The sequence below is a fragment of the Eucyclogobius newberryi genome, unplaced genomic scaffold (assembly GCF_026437365.1).
Source record: "Eucyclogobius newberryi isolate DKJ021-1_F unplaced genomic scaffold, fEucNew1.0.hap1 SCAF_13, whole genome shotgun sequence".
Taxonomy (NCBI): domain Eukaryota; kingdom Metazoa; phylum Chordata; class Actinopteri; order Gobiiformes; family Gobiidae; genus Eucyclogobius; species Eucyclogobius newberryi.
Genome location: NW_027315757.1, coordinates 9,557,954 through 9,582,133, shown reverse-complemented (window position 1 = coordinate 9,582,133; position 24,180 = coordinate 9,557,954). Strand labels below are relative to the sequence as shown.

Below are 24,180 nucleotides of genomic sequence, written 5' to 3'. Positions count from 1 at the left end.
TGTTTTTTCCTTGCCTTCCCGATCCCCCTTTGTCTTGTTTGCCCTTTGTCACCGCATAACTTCAGGATGCGATTTGTTTGCCGTCCTATTACAGTCAAGAGGGACTGTAGTTGTGCCATTGACTTTGGGAGTGATTCTTTCCTTAGCGCTAGAGCATGTACAGTTTATTGTGTGAACTAAGCCGCAGTTTGTCTTTTTTTTGTTGCCCCCGGTGGTTTCGTCTGACCTCTGCAGCAGCGATGATTGTTTTATTGGGTCTAAATTGAGTTTGTAAAAGCGTGAAATCCTCTGAAACGAAAAGCTTGTCCCTGGGCCGTCTGGAATTGGGAGACTGAACACGTTCGTCATCTGGTTTTGGCATGTTTGGGTGGATGTTTAGGTTGGATTCACCTTAACGGTCTTGGATTAAATATTAGCTTTCATTCTTTCGTTCTAGTTTTATCTGTTTTACTAGTTTCTTTTAATGGGCTGTATAGTATGTTTATTGCTAGACTAGTTTTGGCTACTCCTGCCACTTGATATATATGTCTTAAAGGCTGCTTGGATTTATAAGTCAGTAAGGAGAGTTTGAGCGCCCTCTTGTTCATGCCAATTTGATGATTCATTTCTTTCAGTATGGATTATGGTATTGATGATGTGTTTTCCTTTTCTTTTTTCCCTCTTGCAATTGAACTGACATTTTTATTTAGTGTTATTCAACTATATATATTTTATATAAAATAAAAAATAAACAGAAGGTTTGTTTTGATGGATGAAGAGTGGGAAAGTGTATGTACAGCTCAATGGAAAACTACTAAATCACATGTTTGGAAGGAATTTTGTTATATAACACCATGTCAACTGCTCATTATTCACGAGGAATATCCAATTCCTGGACAAACTGTGGTTGCCAGGAGACCCACCATTAGCTTGTTTTTTGGGACTGTCAAGAAATATTGCACTGAGATCAATAAAGCGCTGCAGACCGTCTGTGATACCACCGTCCCACTTGATTTCAGAACTATGTATTTGGGCCTCTAAACTCCTGCCATGGACACAATAAATGTGTGCATGCTCCTGGCTGCAGGAAAGAAGGCCATTGTTTAAAAAAATGACTCAAACTGCACCGACAATCAAGGACTGGACCCAAATTATAACTTACATTCAAAAAATTCAAAAAATAACATTTGTATTATATTTGTTTTTTGTTTTTGTTTTTTGTTTATTTACATGAGCTTTTTCAAAGACTCTGGATCTTGATGGGATTAATTTGTTGTGTTGTATTTTTTGTTTTATTTAATGGGTGTCTTGTTTTTCTCTCTGTTTCATATTTACTGTCTTGTGTCTACATTTTGAAAAATATTGGTAAAAATTTAAATTGGAAAAAAAATAAAAAATTGTATACCCTTCTTCAAAAACGTGTTTTTTTGCCATATATTTAACATGGATTTAAATATTCTAATAAAACATTATTATATGTGGAGTTCACTGTATAGCAGCCTATGTAATAATACATAGACTAGTTAGTACATACATTAAAAAGTGTGTTTTATTATGGTACGTAGACATCGAGTATCATAATAGTTTGAAATGCTAGCACTGTAACACTAACCTGTTCTTACTACTATTATTTTCTTGCTCGTTTTGTCTGTTTTCCATTTCCTTTTCACACAATGCTCTTTTTTGCATGTTCTGAATGTTCTCTTCTACTGCATCTCGCTGCCAGGACAACTTGTACGGCCTTTACTCTATGTCTTATTTGTCTGTGTAAAGAATAGAAGCTTTCATCTTCATCCACACACACACACAGACACACACACACACAGACACACACAGACACACAGACACACACACAGACACACACACACACACACACAGACACACACAGACAGACAGACACACACACACACACAGACACACACACAGACACACAGACACAGACACACACACACACACACACACAGACACACACAGACAGACAGACACACACACACACACAGACACACACACAGACACACAGACACACACACACACACAGACACACACACAGACACACACACAGACACACAGACACAGACACACACACACACACAGACACACACACACACACAGACACACACACACACACACCTAGATGTACAGAGCCAGAGAAGCAGCGAGCCTGGAGCTTCAATTTGGGCTCTGTTTAATTGGAAAGTTCACATTCCGTCCTCCTCTAAGCTTAATTCTGTTTGTTTGGGTTGTGTTCTTTAGAAGATGTAATGAGTTCGGCCGTGCTTGTACTGAGCTCGACGATGGGCTGAAGAAGCTGCAAGTGCATAATCCTGCTGAGCAATTATCATCTGTTTGTGCTTGAGCGACTGTTGTTTAGATTTCATTGTGGATTCTAGCTGCCGTAATCGGTGCGTCGTTCCCATTTTCAGATCAGCCATCTTTTACGGTTGTTTGTTTTAACCATGAAATATTCAGAACAACCCTTTCAAAACGTATTACGCACATAAATTAAGATTTTTAATGCCACCCTCCACGTTTTTAATTAAGCAATAGTTTACGTAAATGCTGTTGGTCGATAAGAAGCATTGTTAACTTATTTTTAACACACAATAGTTTCCTAATGCGAGGTGCATTTGTAGTAACACATTAGTAGTAAACACATAAGAAGTAAACACATAAGTAGTAAACACATAAGTAGTAAACACATAGTAGTAAACACATAAGAAGTAAACACATAAGTAGTAAACACATAAGAAGTAAACACATAAGTAGTAAACACATAAGAAGTAAACACATAAGTAGTAAACACATAAGTAGTAAACACATTAGTAGTAAACACATAAGTAGTAAACACATTAGTAGTAAACACAATAGTAGTAAACACATTAGTAGTAAACACATAAGTAGTAAACACATTAGTAGTAAACACAATAGTAGTAAACATATTAGTAGTAAATACATAAGTAGTAAACACATAAGTAGTAAACACATTAGTAGTAAACACATTAGTAGTAAACACATAAGTAGTAAACACATAAGTAGTAAACACATTAGTAGTAAACACATTAGTAGTAAACACATAAGTAGTAAACACATAAGTAGTAAACACATTAGTAGTAAACACATTAGTAGTAAACACACTAGTAGTAAACACACTAGTAGTAAACACACTAGTAGTAAACACATAAGTAGTAAACACATAAGTAGTAAACACATAAGTAGTAAACACATAAGTAGTAAACACATAAGTAGTAAACACATAAGTAGTAAACACTAGTAGTAAACACATAAGTAGTAAACACATAAGAAGTAAACACATAAGTAGTAAACACAAGTAGTAAACACATAAGTAGTAAACACATAAGTAGTAAACACATTAGTAGTAAACACATTAGTAGTAAACACTAGTAGTAAACACATAAGTAGTAAACACATAAGAAGTAAACACATAAGTAGTAAACACATAAGAAGTAAACACATAAGTAGTAAACACATAAGTAGTAAACACATAAGTAGTAAACACATAAGTAGTAAACACATTAGTAGTAAACACATTAGTAGTAAACACAATAGTAGTAAACACAATAGTAGTAAACACAATAGTAGTAAACACACTAGTAGTAAACACATTAGTAGTAAACACAATAGTAGTAAACACAATAGTAGTAAACACACTAGTAGTAAACACACTAGTAGTAAACACACTAGTAGTAAACACAATAGTAGTAAACAAATTGCTTCTAGTTCCTGTCTCGTAGGATGACTTTGAGTGGAATAAACAATGACACAATTGAAAAAGATGATACAATAAGATAAGATAAGATATTCCTTTATTGTCCCACAAGGGGAAATTTCATTGATAACAACAGATGCAGTTACTTTAGCCTTTAGTATGTTATCTTAAGTAACTTTTTAATACAATTGTACTTCTCAGTAGATTCAGACACCATACTTTATCTCGTAGTCTTACATTTTTGATAGTCTATCGGCGTATTTACATTAATATTGGTGCTTATTTTGTTTTTTCCTCTCTCCACAGAGTTCGTTTTGCTTCTTTGTGAAACGAGAGCTCATAAACCTAAAGCCGCGCTGGTGCAAAGAGCATGAAGATTGGAACCTGTACTTGTTTTCACCTGAAAACCGGTCAGTAGTTATTTGTGCTGTACTTTTATACCATGTTTTATATAGATATAAATTCTGTAAAAGTGAATATTGTGGCGTATTGGTTTGCGTTTACGTGACATGACTGTTTAAAATTAAGGACTGAGTGGATTTCTTATGGTGGAATTTTTTTAGGTTTATAATTTTACTTCCTGTATGCAATTGATGTCATCACACTAGGAAATTACCAACAAACACTGGGCAATGTCAAAAAAGATACACCAAATAAAGTCAAAATTAGACAATAGTAAAAACCTGTCATACATCACTTTAACTGTCGGATTAGATATATTTTTTTGTCTTGTTTATGGTTATTTCTGTAATAACTTTTTTTAAAAATCTGTGATGTCTTCATAGCTTTAAGAGTGAAATCAAAACTTTGGCCAATCAGGCTCTGGGTTATAGTTCTTCATCTTTTACAGGCTTCAAACATAAATAATACAGTGAAAAATTATCAAAAAATCACCAAAGATTTTGCGAGGCGCCAATACACGGAGATTTCTGAATGTAAACATTTGCATAATGAGTTTTTCCTCGGTTCAATTTCTTTCAGATTTCGTTCGTGGTGCCAAGCGATCATCTCCCACAAGCTGTTTGACCACATCGTTTTAGTTTTCATCTTCCTCAATTGCATAACCATTGCCTTGGAACGGCCGGACATACAGAAGGATAGTCCGGTAAACAACTCAACATTTTCAACTACCATTTTTGATGACATTTTTTTACATTAAAACAAACTCAATCAACCCCATAGATAAAAGTTAACTGAGGTCTTGTGATTTCAGGAGCGAATGTTCTTGAGCGTGTCCAATTATGTATTCACTGTGATCTTCCTAGCAGAGATGACCATTAAGGTAAATTATTTGTGAAATGTTCAGTATAGCAGAACAGCTTTTATAATAATTACACAATGAATATGAATCAACACACCGAGTAGAGGTTGTTGTCATCTTTCAAAATTACATAGAGTAGTACTACACTTCCTTACTTATTTAATCGCAGTACAAAAGTAGTAGAAGATGTGGTCCCTCTCTGCAGGTGGTCGCTCTGGGCTTCTTCTTCGGCCCGCAGACGTATCTTCAGTCCAGCTGGAACGTTCTGGACGGGCTGCTGGTGTTTGTGTCTATGGTGGACATCCTGGTGACGCTGGCCAACCCGGGCGGAAACAGGATCCTGGGCATTCTGAGGGTGCTGCGTCTGCTCAGAACTCTGCGCCCGCTCAGGTAGGGCAGGGGTTATGCTCAGGATTATTCTGTTAATCCATGTTCAAATCACAATGAAATCATAAGAAGTAAAACATTATAATTGTGGCTATTTTAGAAGAAATATTAAAATTTGACATTCTAAATTATGGCAGCTTGAGACTGAGATTGAGTGCAGAAAATATTGCTGTTAAACTGCCAAAATGCAGCAAATGTTCTACCTGGTTTATGATGAATACTCTGTGCCTTTGAGTGTAGGAAACAATAGCAGGGTTAGGACTAAGGTTAGAGTTAATAGTAGTAGTACTAGTTGTAGTACTAGTTGCAAGTAAAGATATTCAACAAAAAATACATTCCACATCAAGTGCACAATAACAACATTATAAAGATAAAAGAAAACACTGTATTGACCAAACTGTAACCCTTATCGTGTACATTTTTAAAAGTGTTTTGGATTAATAAATACATTTGTAGAATTTCTGTACAGTAGCTAAAACAGAGGATAAAATGTAGGTCATAAGTTAAGGTCCTATATAGCTAATTTCTTATGTCAGGAAGAAATACTGCACCTAAGCATCAAAAAGTATAATAAAAGTAATAATATTGTAGCAGACCAGAGTTTAAGCCATGTAATTATCTTAGTCAGAACACCCTGACCTCAGGGTTTTAAAACATTTGTTTGAACAGGGATTTAATAACATAAGTGAAGCAAGACTTTTGCATTATTTTTTTTATTTTTCAGTGGTGGAAAGAGTACTTAATATTTGTACTATGTAAAAGTACAGTTATATGACTAAACTTGTACCAATTTACGTACAAATACTGGGAAAAGTAAAGAAGAATACTCAGAATACTTCTTTTAGCGTGGATTCAGTATAATTAATTGTACAAAACTCAATTTCATAAACAGTTTAAAGCAGAATTAAGTTTAAATTGTTTTCAAATCTACTCAAAAAAGTACAAAAATCTACTCAATTACAGTAATGTGATATTTGTAATTAGTTATTTTATACCCTTGTTATTTTCTTTTATTTTTGCTTTATCTGTTTTTAAATATAGATTATGAGTTTGAATCCAGCTATAGCCTCCAGGCCAAAAAATCCTTTAAAAAAAACATACAAATATATATATATATACTTTGAAGAAAAGTTGCACTGTGCTTTATTTTGCTTGACGACACCCCCTTTGGGCAGCTACACAATGCTATATAAATAAATCTGACCTCCCCTCTACACTCTACATCTTTTTTCTTTAAACTCGACCCACTTGCTTTGTGAAAAACAGTCACTATTGCCTCCTCGTGTCACTGAAATGCGCTGGAACGTGTCTGCTCGTTTACCTCAGGGTGATCAGCCGCGCCCCGGGCCTGAAGCTGGTGGTAGAGACTCTGATTACCTCCCTGAGACCCATCGGCAATATTGTCCTCATCTGCTGCGCTTTCTTCATTATCTTCGGCATCCTGGGAGTGCAGGTAAACACAGTGCACCAGACGCTGCTTTTGTTCAGCCAAAGGACACTTCTTTTAGAGTCGCAGCGGTTAAATGTCAAGAAGGAAGAAGGAGCTGGAGGAGTGAATAAGTAACTGCAATAAAGGAAATTTAGATTTATTTACTTGAGACTTCAAAATATAATACATGGCCTTGGTTTCATATTTTTTTTATTTATTTAATTTTAAATAAAGGTTAAAGTGAACAAAAGGGAAACTGCTTTGATTTCAGAATATTGTCTTAGTTTTTAGTTTTTATCTGATGGATTGTCTGATTTGATTTTGGACTGATTCAAATCAAATTAATAGATTTAGAATTGTTTTTAAATAAAAGAATCACTGCTTTTGTTAACTCAAAGGACCGTTCTTCTAGACCCCAAAGATCTCAAATGTCAAACGCTTAACTCAGAAGGAGGAGCTGGAGGGCCTTTGGAAACATTAAATACTCTGTGGATAATAAACGTTTGTTCTTAATGAGTTTTGAGCTAAAAACAATTAGGTTAAGTGTGGAAAACGCAACACAAGCCCCGGGCCTGCTTTCTACTAAGAACCGCAAAGATAAGGACCAGTGTATTGTAAAAATGTCCTTTATTCTTTGGCAATAAAAAGGATGTAGTGAGTGAAAAGCTGCCAGCTCCTCTGTCATTGAGATAATGCGTATAACGGCAGACGAAATTTATTCAGAACAATACATTTTGAATCAACAAGAACACATTGCACAATCTACTCATTGCACCGCCCACATTATTGCACTGCACACATTATTGCACTGCACACATTATTGCACAGCCCACATTATTGCACTGCCCACATTATTGTACAGCCCACATTATTGCACTGCACACATTATTGCACAGCCCACATTATTGCACTGCCCACATTATTGTACAGCCCACATTATTGCACTGCACACATTATTGTACAGCCCACATTATTGCACTGCACACATTATTGCACAGCCCACATTATTGCACTGCCCACATTATTGTACAGCCCACATTATTGCACTGCACACATTATTGCACAGCCCACATTATTGCACTGCCCACATTATTGTACAGCCCACATTATTGCACTGCACACATTATTGTACAGCCCACATTATTGCACTGCACACATTATTCCATAGCCCACATTATTGCACAGCCCACATTATTGCACTGTACACATTATTGCACTGTACACATTATTGCACAGCCCACATTATTGCACTGTACACATTATTGCACAGCCCACATTATTGCACTGTACACATTATTGCACTGTACACATTATTGCACTGTACACATTATTGCACTGCACACATTATTGCACAGCCCACATTATTGCACAGCCCACATTGCACTGTACACATTATTGCACAGCCCACATTATTGCACTGCAAACATTCCACAGCCCACATTATTGCACAGCCCACATTATTGCACAGCCCACATTATTGCACAGCCCACATTATTGCACTGTACACATTATTGCACTGTACACATTATTGCACTGTACACATTATTGCACTGCACACATTATTGCACAGCACACATTATTGCACAGCACACATTATTGCACAGCACACATTATTGCACTGCACACATTATTGCACTGTACACATTATTGCACTGCACACATTATTCCACAGCCCACATTATTGCACTGCACACATTATTGCACTGTACACATTATTGCACTGCACACATTATTCCACAGCCCACATTATTGCACTGCACACATTATTGCACTGTACACATTATTGCACTGCACACATTATTCCACAGCCCACATTATTGCACTGCACACATTATTGCACAGTCCACACTATTGCACAGCACACATTATTGCACTGTACACACGTTTTTCATTGGAGCTTTAATATAAATATTCATACACGGTTCAGATTCCCACCTCAGACAGAGACAGTACGATAAACATTTATTCTTGCCATGTTTAACTTGAGTAGATGTTCTTTTTGCCGTGCACGACTTCATCTCTCGTTGTTTTGCAGCTCTTCAAAGGGAAATTCTTCCACTGTGAAGGTCTGGATACCAAAAACATCACCAACAAGTCCGACTGCTTAGCAGCCAAGTACCGCTGGATACAGAGGAAATATAACTTTGACAACCTCATTCAGGTGACTCAGACGCACAAGGACAAAAAACAAAACACAACAATGAAAATACACTTGAAGAATCTGTGTTTATCAAACTACAATATTGTGTTTTCAGGCGCTGATGTCACTGTTTGTGCTGTCGTGTAAAGATGGTTGGGTCAACATCATGTATGACGGGCTGGACGCTGTAGGAGTGGACCAACAGGTAGAAACCACACCATTCTTCATCTCTGTTTGATTGATTTTGATTAGGATAATGCCTTTTACAACTGCTGGTGTCTCTCTTTTGTTTGTTTGGCGCGGTTCAGCTCATCCTGAATTCTGCACTTATAGTTCAGGAGCTGACCCTTTAACTTGTTTGATTATATCTTTGGGTTTCAAAATATTATGGCAAAACTATGACTTTTCCAGCCCGATCACAGATACAGTATATTAGCAAGTCAGAAATATCAAGTAATTGCATAAAAACGTCCAATAATTTAGGTCTGTAGAGCAAAGACGTGTAGTCAAAATTACTGCAATTATTATTCTGAATTCAAGCCTTTTCAGCCCACTAGATGTGTTGAGTTTATATAGAAACAAGCTCAATAAGCAGAGTCCCAGTGATGTGGCTAAAGCAAGTTCAGAGCTTTATTTGACTTCACACTGTATCACTGCAAGAAATGGTTTTACCCACATTATTTAGAAAAGCCAAATAATACCTAATACAGTATAATATAATTATGCCTATGAATAAAGACAACCAAACTGTCCACAGCAGGACTCAGATGGCCTCAAACTGAGACCAAACCAGGACGAGTGTGGAGGCACATTAAGGTTCAAACACTGACATTATACATTCTGGTTTTAATTATTAAAATATGTCATACTTATACTCATCATAAGCAACTCAGATTCTCCACAGAGCAATCTGCCCTCAATAAACCCCATTTTTGGTCATTGGATTGAACAAGAAATTAACTAAATTCATTCTAATTTGTATAATATCTAAATTATCTGGAACGTCATTCAATTATATATCTATTAAAAAATAAATGTGGAAAAGAAGGTAGCTTTGTTTGGACAGATGAAGATTGGGAAATTGTCTGTACATCTCAATGGAAAACCACAAAATCAGATGTTTGGGGGGAAATAAGTGGAAAACTCTGGAGCGTACGACAAAAAAATGTATGACTCAAACTACACTCAGACTGACATGAGAATTATTATTTTTTTAAATAACATTTGAACTGAATTGAAAAAGACTTTGGACAAGATGGGACTCATTTGTTGTGCTGTAGTTTTCATTTTACTTAATGGATGTCATGATTGTTTTTATGAGTGTCTTGTGTTTAAAGTTGGAAAAAAAAACATGATCAAAATAAAATTGAAGAAAAACATTATTTGTCATACTCCAAATTGTATACCATTTTATAATAACTACACATGGATAAACCTTCATAAAGCAGGAACAACATCTTAATTCATAATGACCAAAGATTATGATTATGAGTCAGGCTTAATCAAGGATTCAGGGTATTAATTAAGTAGTTACTAAGCCTGAATCATCCTTAATTAAGTCTTTGTTCATGCTTTATTAAGGCTATTAAGATGTTCTTCAGTGGAAAGTGTGTCATATGCATACTATTTCAGTGGAGATGTTGTTGTTTTGTCTAGGATTATTCTCAGTACAGCATTAAATATATCTATCTCTATGGAGACAAGCAGGTGACATCATCAGGCCTAGATACATGTTAGATCCATGGAGAGGCGACCCCGCTTACAGTAACAATGCACGCTTTTCAAGGCTCTAATAGAATTTAATAATAATATAACACATAACGAGAGACAGTTTAAAGACACACGTTAACTTCAAATAAAAAACAATAAAATGTCAGTGTCTTATTAAACCCGTCACACGTGTATCTGTCTGTGTTCTCAGCCGGTGCGGAACCACAACCCCTGGATGCTGCTCTACTTCATCTCCTTCCTCCTCATCGTCAGCTTCTTCGTCCTCAACATGTTTGTGGGCGTGGTGGTGGAGAACTTCCACAAGTGCCGGCAGGACCAGGAGGAGGAGGAGGCGCGCCTGCGGGAGGAGAAGAGGCAGAAGATGCTCGAGAAAAGGCGCAGGAGTAAGGAGAATGGAGGGGCTGGTCGGTAGTCTATTTTTCTGAGCACTGCTTGCAATCAGAGCCTGTACGGAGTGATCGGGAATGACAGAAAAAAAAAAAAAAAGGATTCGGACGTGATGGTTCTAACCCGAAGAGGGAGAGACCGACAGATTGGCTGGTTCACACTGGTTAATGTGGGCTAAGGCAATCTGGTGCATGGGATAAGTGCATGACTACAGTCCAAAAGGATCCCTCTATAAGATGCATGAAAGACTAGAAGTGCCCAAGAGGTTCTACAGCTCCTTTGTTCATACCTGTGCTCCTTGTAAACACGACAGTTAGATCTGGATAAACTCGACTTACTAGTGGTGGGTAGGGTAGCTAGAAGTATGAAGTATTCACCTAAAGCATAAGATAGATAAGATAAGATAATCCTTTATTGTCCACACATGGGGAAATTCCGTTGTTACCCTGCAGTAGACACAGGGGAAAGGACAGATTATAGGAGGTTTCAAAAAAACACTCTTAATAGAAGAACTCTTATAAACAAAACAAAAAACTCTTATTTACAAAACTCCTCTCATATCTTAATAGGGAATGGAGGAAAAAAAGATAAATAAATCAAATCAAATGATAAAGATAAAAATGAAATAAAATGCTAATAATAAAATGATATAAAATAAAGTAAAGTAAAAATAGCTACCATAAGACTAAATAATACTAATACTAATGGTAAGTAAGTAAACAAAAACAAAAACACTCTTATTTACATCAGTTGTGTGCACATGAATATGACATTAATTGCTTAATATATACGTCAGTCATAAGGAACAAACTGTTTCTTTAGAATGATTCAGGCTTAGTAAGTATTTAATTAATACTCTTTCTCCTAACGCATAACTAAGTCGTTACTAAGCCTCAATAATTATAAAGAAACTATTAATAAACTGTTTGTTCATTGTGAATTAAGTCTTTCTTCATGCTTTGTTAAGGGTAATTAAGGTGTAGTTTTAACAGATCTGCTACTCAGGTAAGAGTAATTGACATAACATCTGATTTATTATTTTAAGTGAATGTAGTTCAAAGGACAAAACATTAAATAAATAAATTCATAAAATAAGGTATTTTTTCTGGGCTGGAACACAAACATTTAAAAAAAACCTAATCTGAAAAAGTGAAACACAAATGCTTAAATCATTTAATATTGCTTTAGTGCAGGGGTCTCCAACTCTTTCTAAAGTCTGTGGTAGTAAGAGAGTAAGGAGATAAGCAGTTTCTGAACCACATGGTACGTGGCTCAAACCTGGTCTGAGCGTGTCCTGGTGTCATGTCCTTTGGCAATACACTTCACACTCTGGGATTGGGCTATAACCTGAGAAACATCCTGAATCCAGAAGTATCTGACTTGTTTCAGGTGCTCTGTGGTCTTACCCGGGATCTTCTGAGAGAATCAGATGTCATTTCATGTCATCTGAGATTTTTTTTGATGAGTGAGTCTGATTTTGAGATTTCTCTGAGAAATAGCACATTGTTCACTAATAGTTTTGTCAAAGTTGGCACATGAATTTAATAAATAAATGGTCCCAGTGGCCAGTCTATTGGAACTGCAGCGTAAAAACAAACTGCTGGTGTTCTTCTGACAGGACCTACTGCTCTCACAAAGGTTGGATTTTGTGGCGATTTTTGCCTACAGCATTTTCAGGTCATGAACTTTTTTCCGGTTCAAAATCCTTCTGTTTTTAAATCTTTATCTTGGACTCACTCTGCTTCACACTGCAACTCCCCTTCTGATTGGTCAGAGCATGTGACCGTCACTTGACGCTATTTCCGAGCCACACAGTCACCGGATGTACCTTTCCTCTAAAGGCTAAACTGTGACATGCGCTAGTGAGCGCGGCCCATTGGCTTTAAAGGACAGCCATCTTGTTCCCTAGGGACTCAAGTTGGTCCAATTTGTTCCTGTCAGACAGAGTGGAGCTCCAGCCCTCTGCTTTCTCCTCGTGCTCTGCTAATAATTCCGTGTTGATAAAAAGTATAAACCTGTTAAAACTTTGAGCGATGTGTAACATGTCTGGATGTTCTGGAGTCTTTGGTTTGTCTGTATCTTCTGCTGAAGCACAGGTCTGTCCTCTGTCCTCTCTGCAGACTCTGTCACTCTCCAGTAGAAGAATCCACAGCTTAAACAGCTGTAATAGGACATTGTTGCCCTTCCCTGGGTGAAGTTCTAGAAGAAGCTGTGAGCTTCAGTCTCACGGAGCTCTCCTCTGGCTCTGGCTCAGAGATGATCAGCTGTTCAAAGCTTCTGATGAGCTTATCCACGTTCCTTTCTTCTTCTTGTCTTAAATGCATGTTAATCCATGGTAGAGTCGGATGGAGGAGGTAGTGAGGGACTTGTCTGTCAGTCTCCTTCAGTGTGAAGGAGACGGAGCTGAGCGCACACAGGACTCTTCACACCACAGGAGTTTAACTGCTTGTATTTCTGTGGGACAAAGATTTCAGATTTTCAAATGTTTTGAATTAAACTCTATAGTGCTTTGAACAGGCAGGAGTTTGAGCAGGTTGTCCCAGGGCTTTTCTGATGGTGTTTGAGCCTCAGAAACAGACAGATGTTCTGAACTCCTTTGTTTGAACAATCATTTATTGAAACTGCTGCTACTACTAACACTCACTACTCAAACTATTTACTAAGACATCATTGAACCTCAATAATATATACAGATATGAACTTCTTTTGACAAAAAAAATGTCGATCCATACGATAGATCAATCCAACTTTTGATGTACTCCTTGAGTTGAGACCAGGATCCCTGGGAATTATAATCACGCCTGGTAGCGTCATGGATATATATATACCTTTAATGCCATACTTTAGAACTTTTGATGAGACAAACATGCGGTGAACCCTTACACTAAATTAACTTAACCTTGTTGCAATGGTTTTCCCTCATCATTAAATTATTCAAAGTTCTATTTTTAATTTATTCCTACATGTTTGAATTAATCCTGTATTGTCCTGCATTTGAGACTTGAGTGCTCAGGAAATTCCTGTTTTCACCTGCCCCCTATCCCCGCCCACATCCTGTACTTGAGATTATTTGACAAATGAAGACTCTGAGTGATACTGTTTGGTTCTGAAACTTTTCAAAATGATAAACATGTAAATGACAATCTGCTGCTTGTTACGATGAAATGTTACAATGAAGAGGGATTTAGATTTGGATCTGTAACAGCGTCAGTGGATAAGGCGGGACCAAGAGGATAAAATTATCAAAGGTTTTTCCCAGAAGCCACTGCTTTCCATTCCGCTTCATTTGCCAATTACAGGCGCTGACGTCGTTGCCTACAGTGAACCCAGTACTGTACAGTATGAGAGTGCGTCCTCCTCCTTAATGTGTTTTCCTTTTTCATCCAATCACAAACGCCAGCTCCTCCTCCCAGTCCACTTCCTGTCTCTCTGAAGACAGAAGGAAGTCCCCATAAGGTCCAGTGATGGTGCAGGAGAAGGTGCTGAAAACAATGGGCATTTTGATGAAGACAGTGTGTGACAGTTCACACGCACACACACACGCACGCACACACACACACACACAGCACCTTCTCCTGAGCCAGGACCGGGGACAGCAGCTGCTTATCAAATATACATCAGGGGTCTCCAACCTTTTCCCCTGGAGAACTACTTTCACAAAAACAGCTTAGCGCTTCTCTTGTTTTCTTAAGTCAATAGAACGTTGACAGCCTTAGATGGGGCCGGTTAGGTGCTTATAAAACATAAACTATTTTCTATTTCTTAGTGTACAGAGTTAGGCATCTAAAGTGAACATCCCCTTTAGGGAGCTACCTGAAAGGGTGCAGAGCTACTGGTAGCTCACTGTGGGAAGAGTTGCCAAACCCTTTTTAATAGTTTTGATCAAAATGTGTTGAGCCAATACCAATTTCTGTTATGTGGCTGCCTGCTGTGGCCAGTATTTCACAATACTGATATGTTGATCAAATCCATAGCAAAGCCCACAAATGTACCTTAGGTTGAAGAAAAGATCACAAATTCACATTTTACTTTCGTTAAAATCACAGAATATCTTTAACCTCCAGCTTCCTGCTTTTTCCCAAGGAGGTTTTATAGTTTTTCCTGGCCAAGAAGGAGGGTCTAAGGACAGAGGCCTCCGGGACATTGCCAAGTCCCTATGAACTATGTTTATTCAGCCCTCCGATGCAACCGCTGTTGTGATTTTGGGCGTTACAACAATAAATTGAATTGAAATCTGGGATATAAAATCATTTGCTTTACAATCTGGGAATGGCACACAGACTGGAATACATGAACCAATATATATCGCCCATCCCTACTTTTTCACTCACTATCACTGTCAAATATGTTGACAACTCAAATAGGAGTAAAAAGAAGTACAATTTTATTACAAACTTACCAAGTAAATGTAACTGAGTCCTACCCACCTCTCATAGTGTCTTTGTAAAACTGTAGTCTCAATAACATTCCCAGTGCATGCTTAAACTACAGATGACGTTCCATTTTCTTGATCCCTCAAAAATAACCTGAAATCCACCACTTCAAAAGCATGCAAATTCCTAAGCCTCCAAGCGTCTCTCGGAACAACCAGGAGACGGCGTGCGTTTCACGAGCTTTGACTGGCAGACTCAGAAACATAGCAGAGCATTTTAGCTGCTGTCGCTACGGATTCAGCACATGCTAACGTTTGCTCGAGCCAGCTGCTGCTGCTGGTGAGCTATACATACTGCAAAACACCGAGCTTAAGCACATTCTACATGCTTACATCCAGCATTCAGTGTGAGCAGAGCGCTACGACTCACCGCCCTGCTGAGGCTCAGTGCTCTAAAGCCGCACAGACCTCGGAACATATTGGGGAAAGTAAATAATGAAATGGTTTTAGACGACTGATTTGTTTTTAGACTTCTTGATTAAAGATGCCTTGTGGGATGGAAGTGTCTGCACGGTTCAGCATCATGGCGTCTGTAGCCTTGAAGGTGCACGGCGTGACTTTGCCATGGGTGTGTCCGCCACCTGCTTGTCTTATTGCTTTGCCTGGAATGTTCCTCAGTGTTGTATTCATTGTATCTATTGAGCATGTATTCAATTATAGATGTTTTTTATTCCTGAATGAATAAATGCTTTTAAATACATGCATTCTTCTGATCTGACTTGTAAATTGTCTTGGTGGAGATGGATACGTTTTATGGCACGCTGTGGAACGTTCCAGACAAAGCTTCTTCTTGATCATATACATCGTTTCATGGTTTGAAATGGTTAAATTCTGTTGGTGAATTCAACAATGTTGTGAAAAGCTGGGAGGCCACTGCTGTTGGGATGTTTGGGCTCTACAAAAATTGATTTCTCCACGGTGACAAGCAGGTGACGGCCAGCAGAAAAGTTACGTAGTGCGCCTTTTACGACGTATAAATGTGGCACCTGATCATACTGGTGCATGAATCCACACGCAGACGAGCTGAGTGGACAGTGATGCTGAACTGTGCTTCATCTTCTATTCTTACATTTGTGTTTGCATCTATGGGTTTCAGAGAGATGACGATTTAGCACCATTGCAATTAGCAATTCAAAACTTAATATCTTATGTTTTGAATGGTGAAAAGACCTGAAAATGTCGCTTATAACCAGGAAGCTGAAACCCATAGATGGGCATGTGGGCATGGGTTTAACTGTGACAAAGCACGCTCAAGCATCGTCATCATCAGCTATGGACATGTGAGCACAGACTTCGCTTCAAAAAAAGTGTTATTAATCTGTGACTTTGTTTCTGTTTTGAGAAATGACTAAAGCCATGTTTCGACTTTTGATTAAAGCCATGTTTGACTCTCCGTGCTAAAGGTCCTGGCTCAAACTGAAACCTACATTGTATCTGAAACATACTTTTATCAGCAAATCACAAAAAGGTTTAGGAATTCCATGTTTGTGGCCCTGTGGCTAAAGCAAGAGTTGACGTTTTTGCTTTTTCTGCGTTTTTAACTTCTCTGCACCACTACACCACGTTCGTTTTTTTGTAATGCAGTGGGTTTGATAAGCAAGCTTGGTTTTGCTAAGGTTTTTACTATTTAATTTGTCCAATAATCTCAATCTAATGCATTCAGAGAGACAAAAGCTACACCCACTCACATAAATATTGGATAGGCATTAATAAGGCGTTGCAGACTTTATTTGACAACACCATCTCACTCAATTTCAGAACTATGTATTTTGGCTTAAAAACCCTTGCCATGGACAACATAGATGGATACCTTTGGAACTGGCAGCTGGGAAAAAGGCCAATAACAAAAAAATGGATGACACAAATTGCACCGACGATTAAGGACTGGACTGACACCACGGAAAATGGAAAAAAATTGACAAATTTGAAAGAAACTGGGCTAAATTTAAAATACATTTTTTTAGAATCTTAACCTTTTCTTTGGATGTACTTTTTTCTTTCTTTTTCTTCTCTTACATTTTTTTTTTTTAATTTACCCAATTTGTTTTTCATTGTTTTAGTTTATTCTTTTTGTTCTTTTATTTATTTTTCTTTCATTTTGACACTTTCGGACCGTACAAATCTGCTCCAAAGTGAGCCAGTTGAAAGGTGGCTAAATATGGTGGAAAGGTGGCTTTAGGAGTACAATAACTCTGCTTTTTTCACACAAATCTTCACAGCTGTGTCTCTCGTGTCCTCATAAGCTCCCATCGCACACAACAACGTGGCAAAAGCGTTCATACTTTTCCCACTTTCATATTGGGCTAGCAGAGAACTGGCCTTAAACCGAGCATGTGCACACGCCTCATTCAACTGTTCTTTAACACTGTTAACTTTGCTCCGCAGAGGCCAAGCAGAGACCTTACTACGCCGACTATTCCCCCGTGCGCCTCTCCATCCACACCCTGTGCACCAGCCACTACCTGGACCTCTTCATCACCTTCATCATCTGCATCAACGTCTTCACCATGAGCATCGAGCACTACAACCAGCCACAGGTACGCCGTTATTCAGCCTTACACTACGTCTGTTCTTTTTTTTTTGGTCAACCTAAAAGTATTGTTTGCTTCGCAGTATTTGGAGGAAGTTCTGAAGTACTGCAACTATGTGTTCACCTGCATCTTCGTCGTCGAGGCCTTGCTCAAACTCGTGGCTTTTGGTATACAGCGTTTTTTCAAGGACAGGTGAGATTTTGATGTTTTTTGTTGTTGTTGTTTTTCGAAGAAGTAAATATGTTAAAAGTATAATATTATTATATTAAATGAATAATATTTTAACTTGATTTGGGGAAAGTTGATCGTTTAAGGCACGCTAAGTAACTTTCTCTGCCTGGAATTTTCCACAGTATAGCATTAAACCTGTCTGTCGTGCAGTTACTAAAACATTCTTCCTTCACTAAAAAATTCCTTATATTATATTATATTCTTGGTCAAATGATAACATTTCCATGGAGACAAGAAGGGGGAGGACCATCGGGAAAAGTTACATAGTGCCCTTTATTTGAGTAAAAAAGACGTTTTCCTTATTTTACAGGCAATACAACTTAAAATGTACTATCAATTGTATTAGTCATTATTTTTAGTTCAATAACACATCAGCAATGCTCATTCTTAAAGGACACATATGATGCAAAATTGTGCTTTTCGCTCCTCAAAAACATACCTGGAGTTGTATTTAGCTTCATTCATGCTAGTTTGATGCATCTTGTTTTGTCCTGTAAGTCCTCTCTCCTCTGAGCCTCACAAAACACTCAAAATCCTTCAGTTTCATGACATCATAGGCAGAGTTTTGACATCTTCTCTGCTGCTTTTAAGTTCATAAATCGTCGCCTGTGCATTTCCGCGTTCATTACAACAGCACGCCCACATTAGCATATCAGGAGCGAGCTAGGTTTGTTTATTCCCCCTTTATAATATCGTCTGCTGCCAGTAAATGGAGCTCTAACTCAATTCAAACGCAAAGCAGAGGTACTCAAGAGCATGTTTAAGGGACAATAACCATTTATTTACAACCTGTGCCATGTTTCAGACCTATCACAGGTAAATCTTCTGCCCTCGCAACATTTATTGGCTTGTGGGTGGCTTGCCTATTGATTTAAAGTGGAGAAAATACTCTGAAGGACCATTTACGCGAGCACTTACGCCGTCTACTGAAACAAGTGACAAACTTGTGCTTTTGTCTTTTTTTTTTTTGTAGGTGGAACCAGCTGGACATTGCTATCGTGGCCTTGTCCATCATGGGCATCACACTGGAGGAGCTGAAGATGAGCGCAGCGCTGCCCATAAACCCCACCATCATCAGGATCATGAGAGTTCTCAGGATCGCTCGAGGTGCAGTACACGCACGCAAAAATACTACTACATATCAACACGAGTCAAAGATATGGTACTTTTATGACTAGTTTTGATTCATTTTGTTTGTTGACATTGGTTTTTGGAACTTATTTCAATATATTTCTGACTGTTTTCAATATTTTTGGGTAGGAATTAATTTAAATAAAAAGAAAAACTGAAAATCGAGATATGCATAATCAGAATATTGAGTATAATAACTATTAAAAAAACATTTTTTTTGGTTTATATGGATGGTTTTAATGTTTTTCTGTGCACTCTTAACTATTGCACAGGTTTTTCCAATGTGTTTTAAACTACAAATGCATAATAAAATGAATTATAACTCAACTTCAAAATAAAAAGAACATAAATGTGCAGTGCAATCTAGCAAACACTGATATTTCACTTTTTGTGTGGTACTCGAACATTTACAGGCACATTTTTGTCACATATCTGATGGACTGACATAATATTGCCTGAATAACATCATTGAGATACTTATTTTTGTCACTATCACGAATACCTACTTGAAACACGGACTGAATATATTCAAATGATTCAGAAATACCTTGAATCTCGTCCAACCAACGTAAATGGTAAATCGTCATGGTTTTGCAGTGAATATGGACATAATAGTGCGTAATGGTTCCACTCTGTGTGTTTAACAGTGCTGAAGCTGCTGAAGATGGCTAAAGGCATGAGATCTCTGCTGGACACTGTCATGCAGGCGCTCCCTCAGGTAAACAACCGGAGAAGAGTCTTTTATTCAAGCTCCTATTGTGGATAATGCTTGTTCAGAATGTCACTATATGCAATATTTATGTGCCCGGATGAATGTTTAATGCATTTTTAAACTTGAGTCATGTTGTTCTACATAACAAACACTGCCCCAAAATGGATTTATGCTGCTCTGCCTCTGTTGAGATGTTTAGGCTGTTTAACTTTGTGTTTTATTTTAAGATAAGAAAATATGTGGGAATGATATACCAAGCGTTATATTTTTTACATGTTAAGTATAGAATGAGCTGATATTTTTACTGTAATAAATAATACTAAGTAACGGTTTGTTAAAATTGATGAAGGATTTTTTTATTTTTTTTTTAAATCAGGTTTATTTATTTAAATGTTTAAGCATTTTTTTAATTTTTGGACCAAGAAATAAGATATTATTTTTTGGCATTTATGAATTTGGAATTAATCAGGGAAAATGTACATAAAACATTTACCTACAGAAAATCATAAATATATTAGTTGATGTTAATTTATGTATTTATTTATGTATGTTTATTTGATAGGGACAAGTGTGTTTCATGAGCTCATGTCAAACATGCCAGTAAAATACATTTTTGTTTCAGATTTTTTCCCCTCTGTATTAGATTACTACGAGAATTGGATACTAAATAAAACAACTATTGATACAAACAATATTTGACTTTTCCTGAATAGTCTTAGAATGTTACAGTACACAGATACAGTACAATACTAAAGAAAGTTCATTTTAAAAGAAATACTGTTCATCCCGTCTTTGTGCTATTGAAATTGTTTGCTCATTTCCTTCTACAGTGAACAGATTGATTTGAGATACATGCCAGTACATTGCTTCTAAGAATATATTTCTGTATTGAGAGCTAGAGGCAGATCCTTCGTGTACTTTCTAACCTAAAAACAGACTGTTTGGAGTCAGGGCCACAAGTGTAACGTGGAGTGTTCGCAGGTGCAGTCCACAAAAGTATTTCATCTTAGAGAATAAATCCTGCATGATGCGTCCTAATGCATCTTCTCCCTAGAGACCTGGAATGGAAAGGTTTACATCGCAGTTGAGTACACGGTGATTATCATACGCAGCGGACATTATTAACATATGTATTTGGCTTCTAGGTGGGGAATCTTGGTCTTCTCTTTATGCTGCTGTTCTTCATCTACGCTGCGCTGGGAGTGGAGCTGTTCGGCAAACTGGGTCAGTCCGAGAAAGCAGCAGAAAACACAATCTCACACACACACTGAGCAGAAAAGGGCCCCATGCAGTCTTTACAAGCAGTACCACAACTGGACTCATTTGGGACTAAGCCAGGACTAGAACGGGACCAAACTAAGTCTACATCAAGACTTAACCAGGATCAAACCGTGTGAATGTGGCTTTAGTGCATTCATGTGTTTTCATGTATGTTTATTGGGATAGTACCTGTTTTTATCCTGGTTTTACAGCTTTTAAATGGCAGTTTGTAAAGATAATACATTTTTAAAAAACAGTTGAAAGTTCCTTGAAGTATTGGTGAGTTCTAAAATGCACATATTTAATAAATTTGCCAAAGAAAAGTGCATGAAAAAAGCTCAGTTTCCACCAAAGCGTAACTGGGCGTTGGTTACCTGCCTGCTCTGTGCTGTGACACCTTTAATCCTGTAGAGGGCGTACTGTGCACTGTGTTGGTTTGGCTTTGTTAGACAACACTCTTCTATTTAGCTGTTCGCTGCATATTAGTTTGTGGTGAGCAGGTTGTTAACTAATGCTATATAGATGTATGTATTTGTAACAGCGCATGTGTACATCTGGGCAAAGGATTAGTTGGCCCAGAGTTTTGGTTTTTAGTGCAAAGTTTGTGCAAATCAACCTGAAAAGTTTGATTATTTGGCTTTGTACATCACCTGTGTCCACTCCTTTGGTGGAGGTAAGTTAGTAAGACTAGAGGGTCGTTTTGTCATGAGGGTTTTCATATTCACTTTATACTACATTTGTCATATGTGCTGACAGTGTCCAACCAGGAAGTGAAATAAAACAAACTAGGTATATAATGTCTGTACTGACCCCTCACTCTCTCGACCCATGTGTCCCGTCCCACACCACATCACAGCCTAAACATATTTTTCAGATTAGATCGTTCCTTTCCAATTGATCAGGGAGCAAAACTGACTCAAAACCTAAAATGATCACAGTTTTATGGACTTGCATCTTTTGTGGTTGAAAATAGAATAAAATGACACACAAATGACACGATGACTGTTCCTCTCCTCAGCCGAACACTCAGACGACCCGTAAACAACCTTAGGGGGCCGTCTGTCAGAACTAGCCCTGAAACTCTATCTGCCTGCGACATGTACACACAAGGACACAGCACTCCGCTCTATGTACACATTCTACTTCTCTGTGTACATTCCCGCCCGCATTTCACATCAAAGCCACATTTGTTTCTCAGCGTTTCTCGTCTATTTCCACAGAGTGTAACGAACATAACCCGTGCGAGGGGCTGAGCCGACACGCCACCTTCGAGAACTTCGGCATGGCCTTCCTCACGCTGTTCCGGGTGTCCACAGGAGACAACTGGAACGGGATTATGAAAGTATGAATACACACGCTCATATTTATACACACTTCATACAGAATGACACGGCAAAGATTATCCCTGAGCCGCAAAGACCTCGGTGACCTCCAAAACCAATTATTCAGTCATCAAGAGGCTCAGCTTTGTTAGCACTTTTACATTTACTTAACAGGAAATATCAGCGGCGCGTGAGCGTGATAGCATCCAAAACTCATTCGGATTTTATCATGACAAAGGCAGAGCACAGATATGGAGCGAACTGAGGTCTCGTTTTGATGATTTGAAGAATTTCATTTGAACAATTTGGGGCTTGAACGTGTGGTATCTTAATGGAGGCAAGCAGGCGACACGACAAGGCGGAGTTACAGGTTAGATCTGCGGAGAGGCATGTTGTTTTGATGAATACAAACATCTGTAAATGAGTCAAGGCAGAATGGAGAGGTTTAAAGGGCAATAACATGGTATAGCGTCACAATGCAGCTTTAAAGGGGACATATTGTGCAAAAATAACTGCAATCTGATTTTTACTCCAAGTTGTATTTCGATTGATTCCTGCATGTTTAAGTTAATCCTGTATTTATGAAAAATAGATAAAAATGTGTCTCTCGATGCGGGGTTGATTTATGGAATGAGGAGCCACAGAATTGTCCTCTATTAACATAATATATTTAAAACAAATACTCAGACTGAGGATGAAATTCACTGCAAATACATTAATTACTTACAGTGTGAAACAAAAGTAAACTGGTATATCTTGTAGCCTTGTTATAACTGTACCACAATATCATGTACTACAGGAAAGATGTTAAGTTTGTACTTCTCTCTACTCCTTTTTGAGCATAAATATATCGCTAATGCAGCATACTGTAACAACTGAGGCTCGAGTGCTCCAAAAATTCCTATTTTCACCTTACCCCTATCCCCGCCCACACCCCTGTACTTAGTTAGACTTCGAGTGATACAGGTTTGGTTCTAATATGTCTCTTATAGCCACTTAAAAAAAAAAAGTTAAACATGTAAATGACAATCTGCTGCTTGTTACAGTGAAACGTCACTATGAAGGGGCGGGGCTTATCAGTTCTGCAGTTTTGAACAGGAAGTGACTGGACCTGTCTCTATTACTAAGCTGTTTTAGATCAATATTGCAGTTTACAATGAACAAAATGTAAAATGATGATATACATTATGCACTTTTGTTGTATTTTAATACTAAGAAGCTGTAAAATAGCATAATAGTCAGTCTCCTATAAGTCAAATAAGTGCTCCTGCAGTCCTGCAGCGCTGTCCTAACGCCTCATGTCTTTTGTTTTTTCAGGACACGCTGCGAGAATGCCGCCCCGAAGACGGCCACTGCATGACCTACCTGCCCCTGGTCTCTCCCATCTACTTCGTCACCTTCGTGCTCATGGCTCAGTTTGTCCTGGTCAACGTGGTGGTGGCCGTTTTAATGAAGCACCTGGAGGAAAGCAACAAGGTAAAGCCAGAGGTGGTCAGTAAACGAGGGCGGTTTACTTCAGT

At 38.0% G+C, this 24,180-nt stretch overlaps 1 protein-coding gene across 1 annotated transcript in view; it reads left to right on the top strand.

Annotated features, from left to right (window-relative positions):
• cacna1ha (calcium channel, voltage-dependent, T type, alpha 1H subunit a) overlaps window positions 1-24,180 on the top strand; it is a 181,412-nt gene that overhangs the window by 142,381 nt on the left and 14,851 nt on the right. Inside the window, exons 21-35 of the mRNA XM_072442502.1 lie at window positions 4,013-4,116; window positions 4,688-4,811; window positions 4,920-4,988; window positions 5,173-5,357; window positions 6,681-6,807; window positions 8,819-8,944; window positions 9,039-9,128; window positions 10,845-11,058; window positions 17,859-18,010; window positions 18,087-18,196; window positions 19,209-19,342; window positions 20,014-20,084; window positions 21,224-21,302; window positions 22,559-22,680; window positions 23,978-24,136. Of these exons, the coding sequence (XP_072298603.1) occupies window positions 4,013-4,116; window positions 4,688-4,811; window positions 4,920-4,988; window positions 5,173-5,357; window positions 6,681-6,807; window positions 8,819-8,944; window positions 9,039-9,128; window positions 10,845-11,058; window positions 17,859-18,010; window positions 18,087-18,196; window positions 19,209-19,342; window positions 20,014-20,084; window positions 21,224-21,302; window positions 22,559-22,680; window positions 23,978-24,136 (1,866 nt within the window). The remainder of the gene's footprint in view (window positions 1-4,012; window positions 4,117-4,687; window positions 4,812-4,919; window positions 4,989-5,172; window positions 5,358-6,680; window positions 6,808-8,818; window positions 8,945-9,038; window positions 9,129-10,844; window positions 11,059-17,858; window positions 18,011-18,086; window positions 18,197-19,208; window positions 19,343-20,013; window positions 20,085-21,223; window positions 21,303-22,558; window positions 22,681-23,977; window positions 24,137-24,180) is intronic.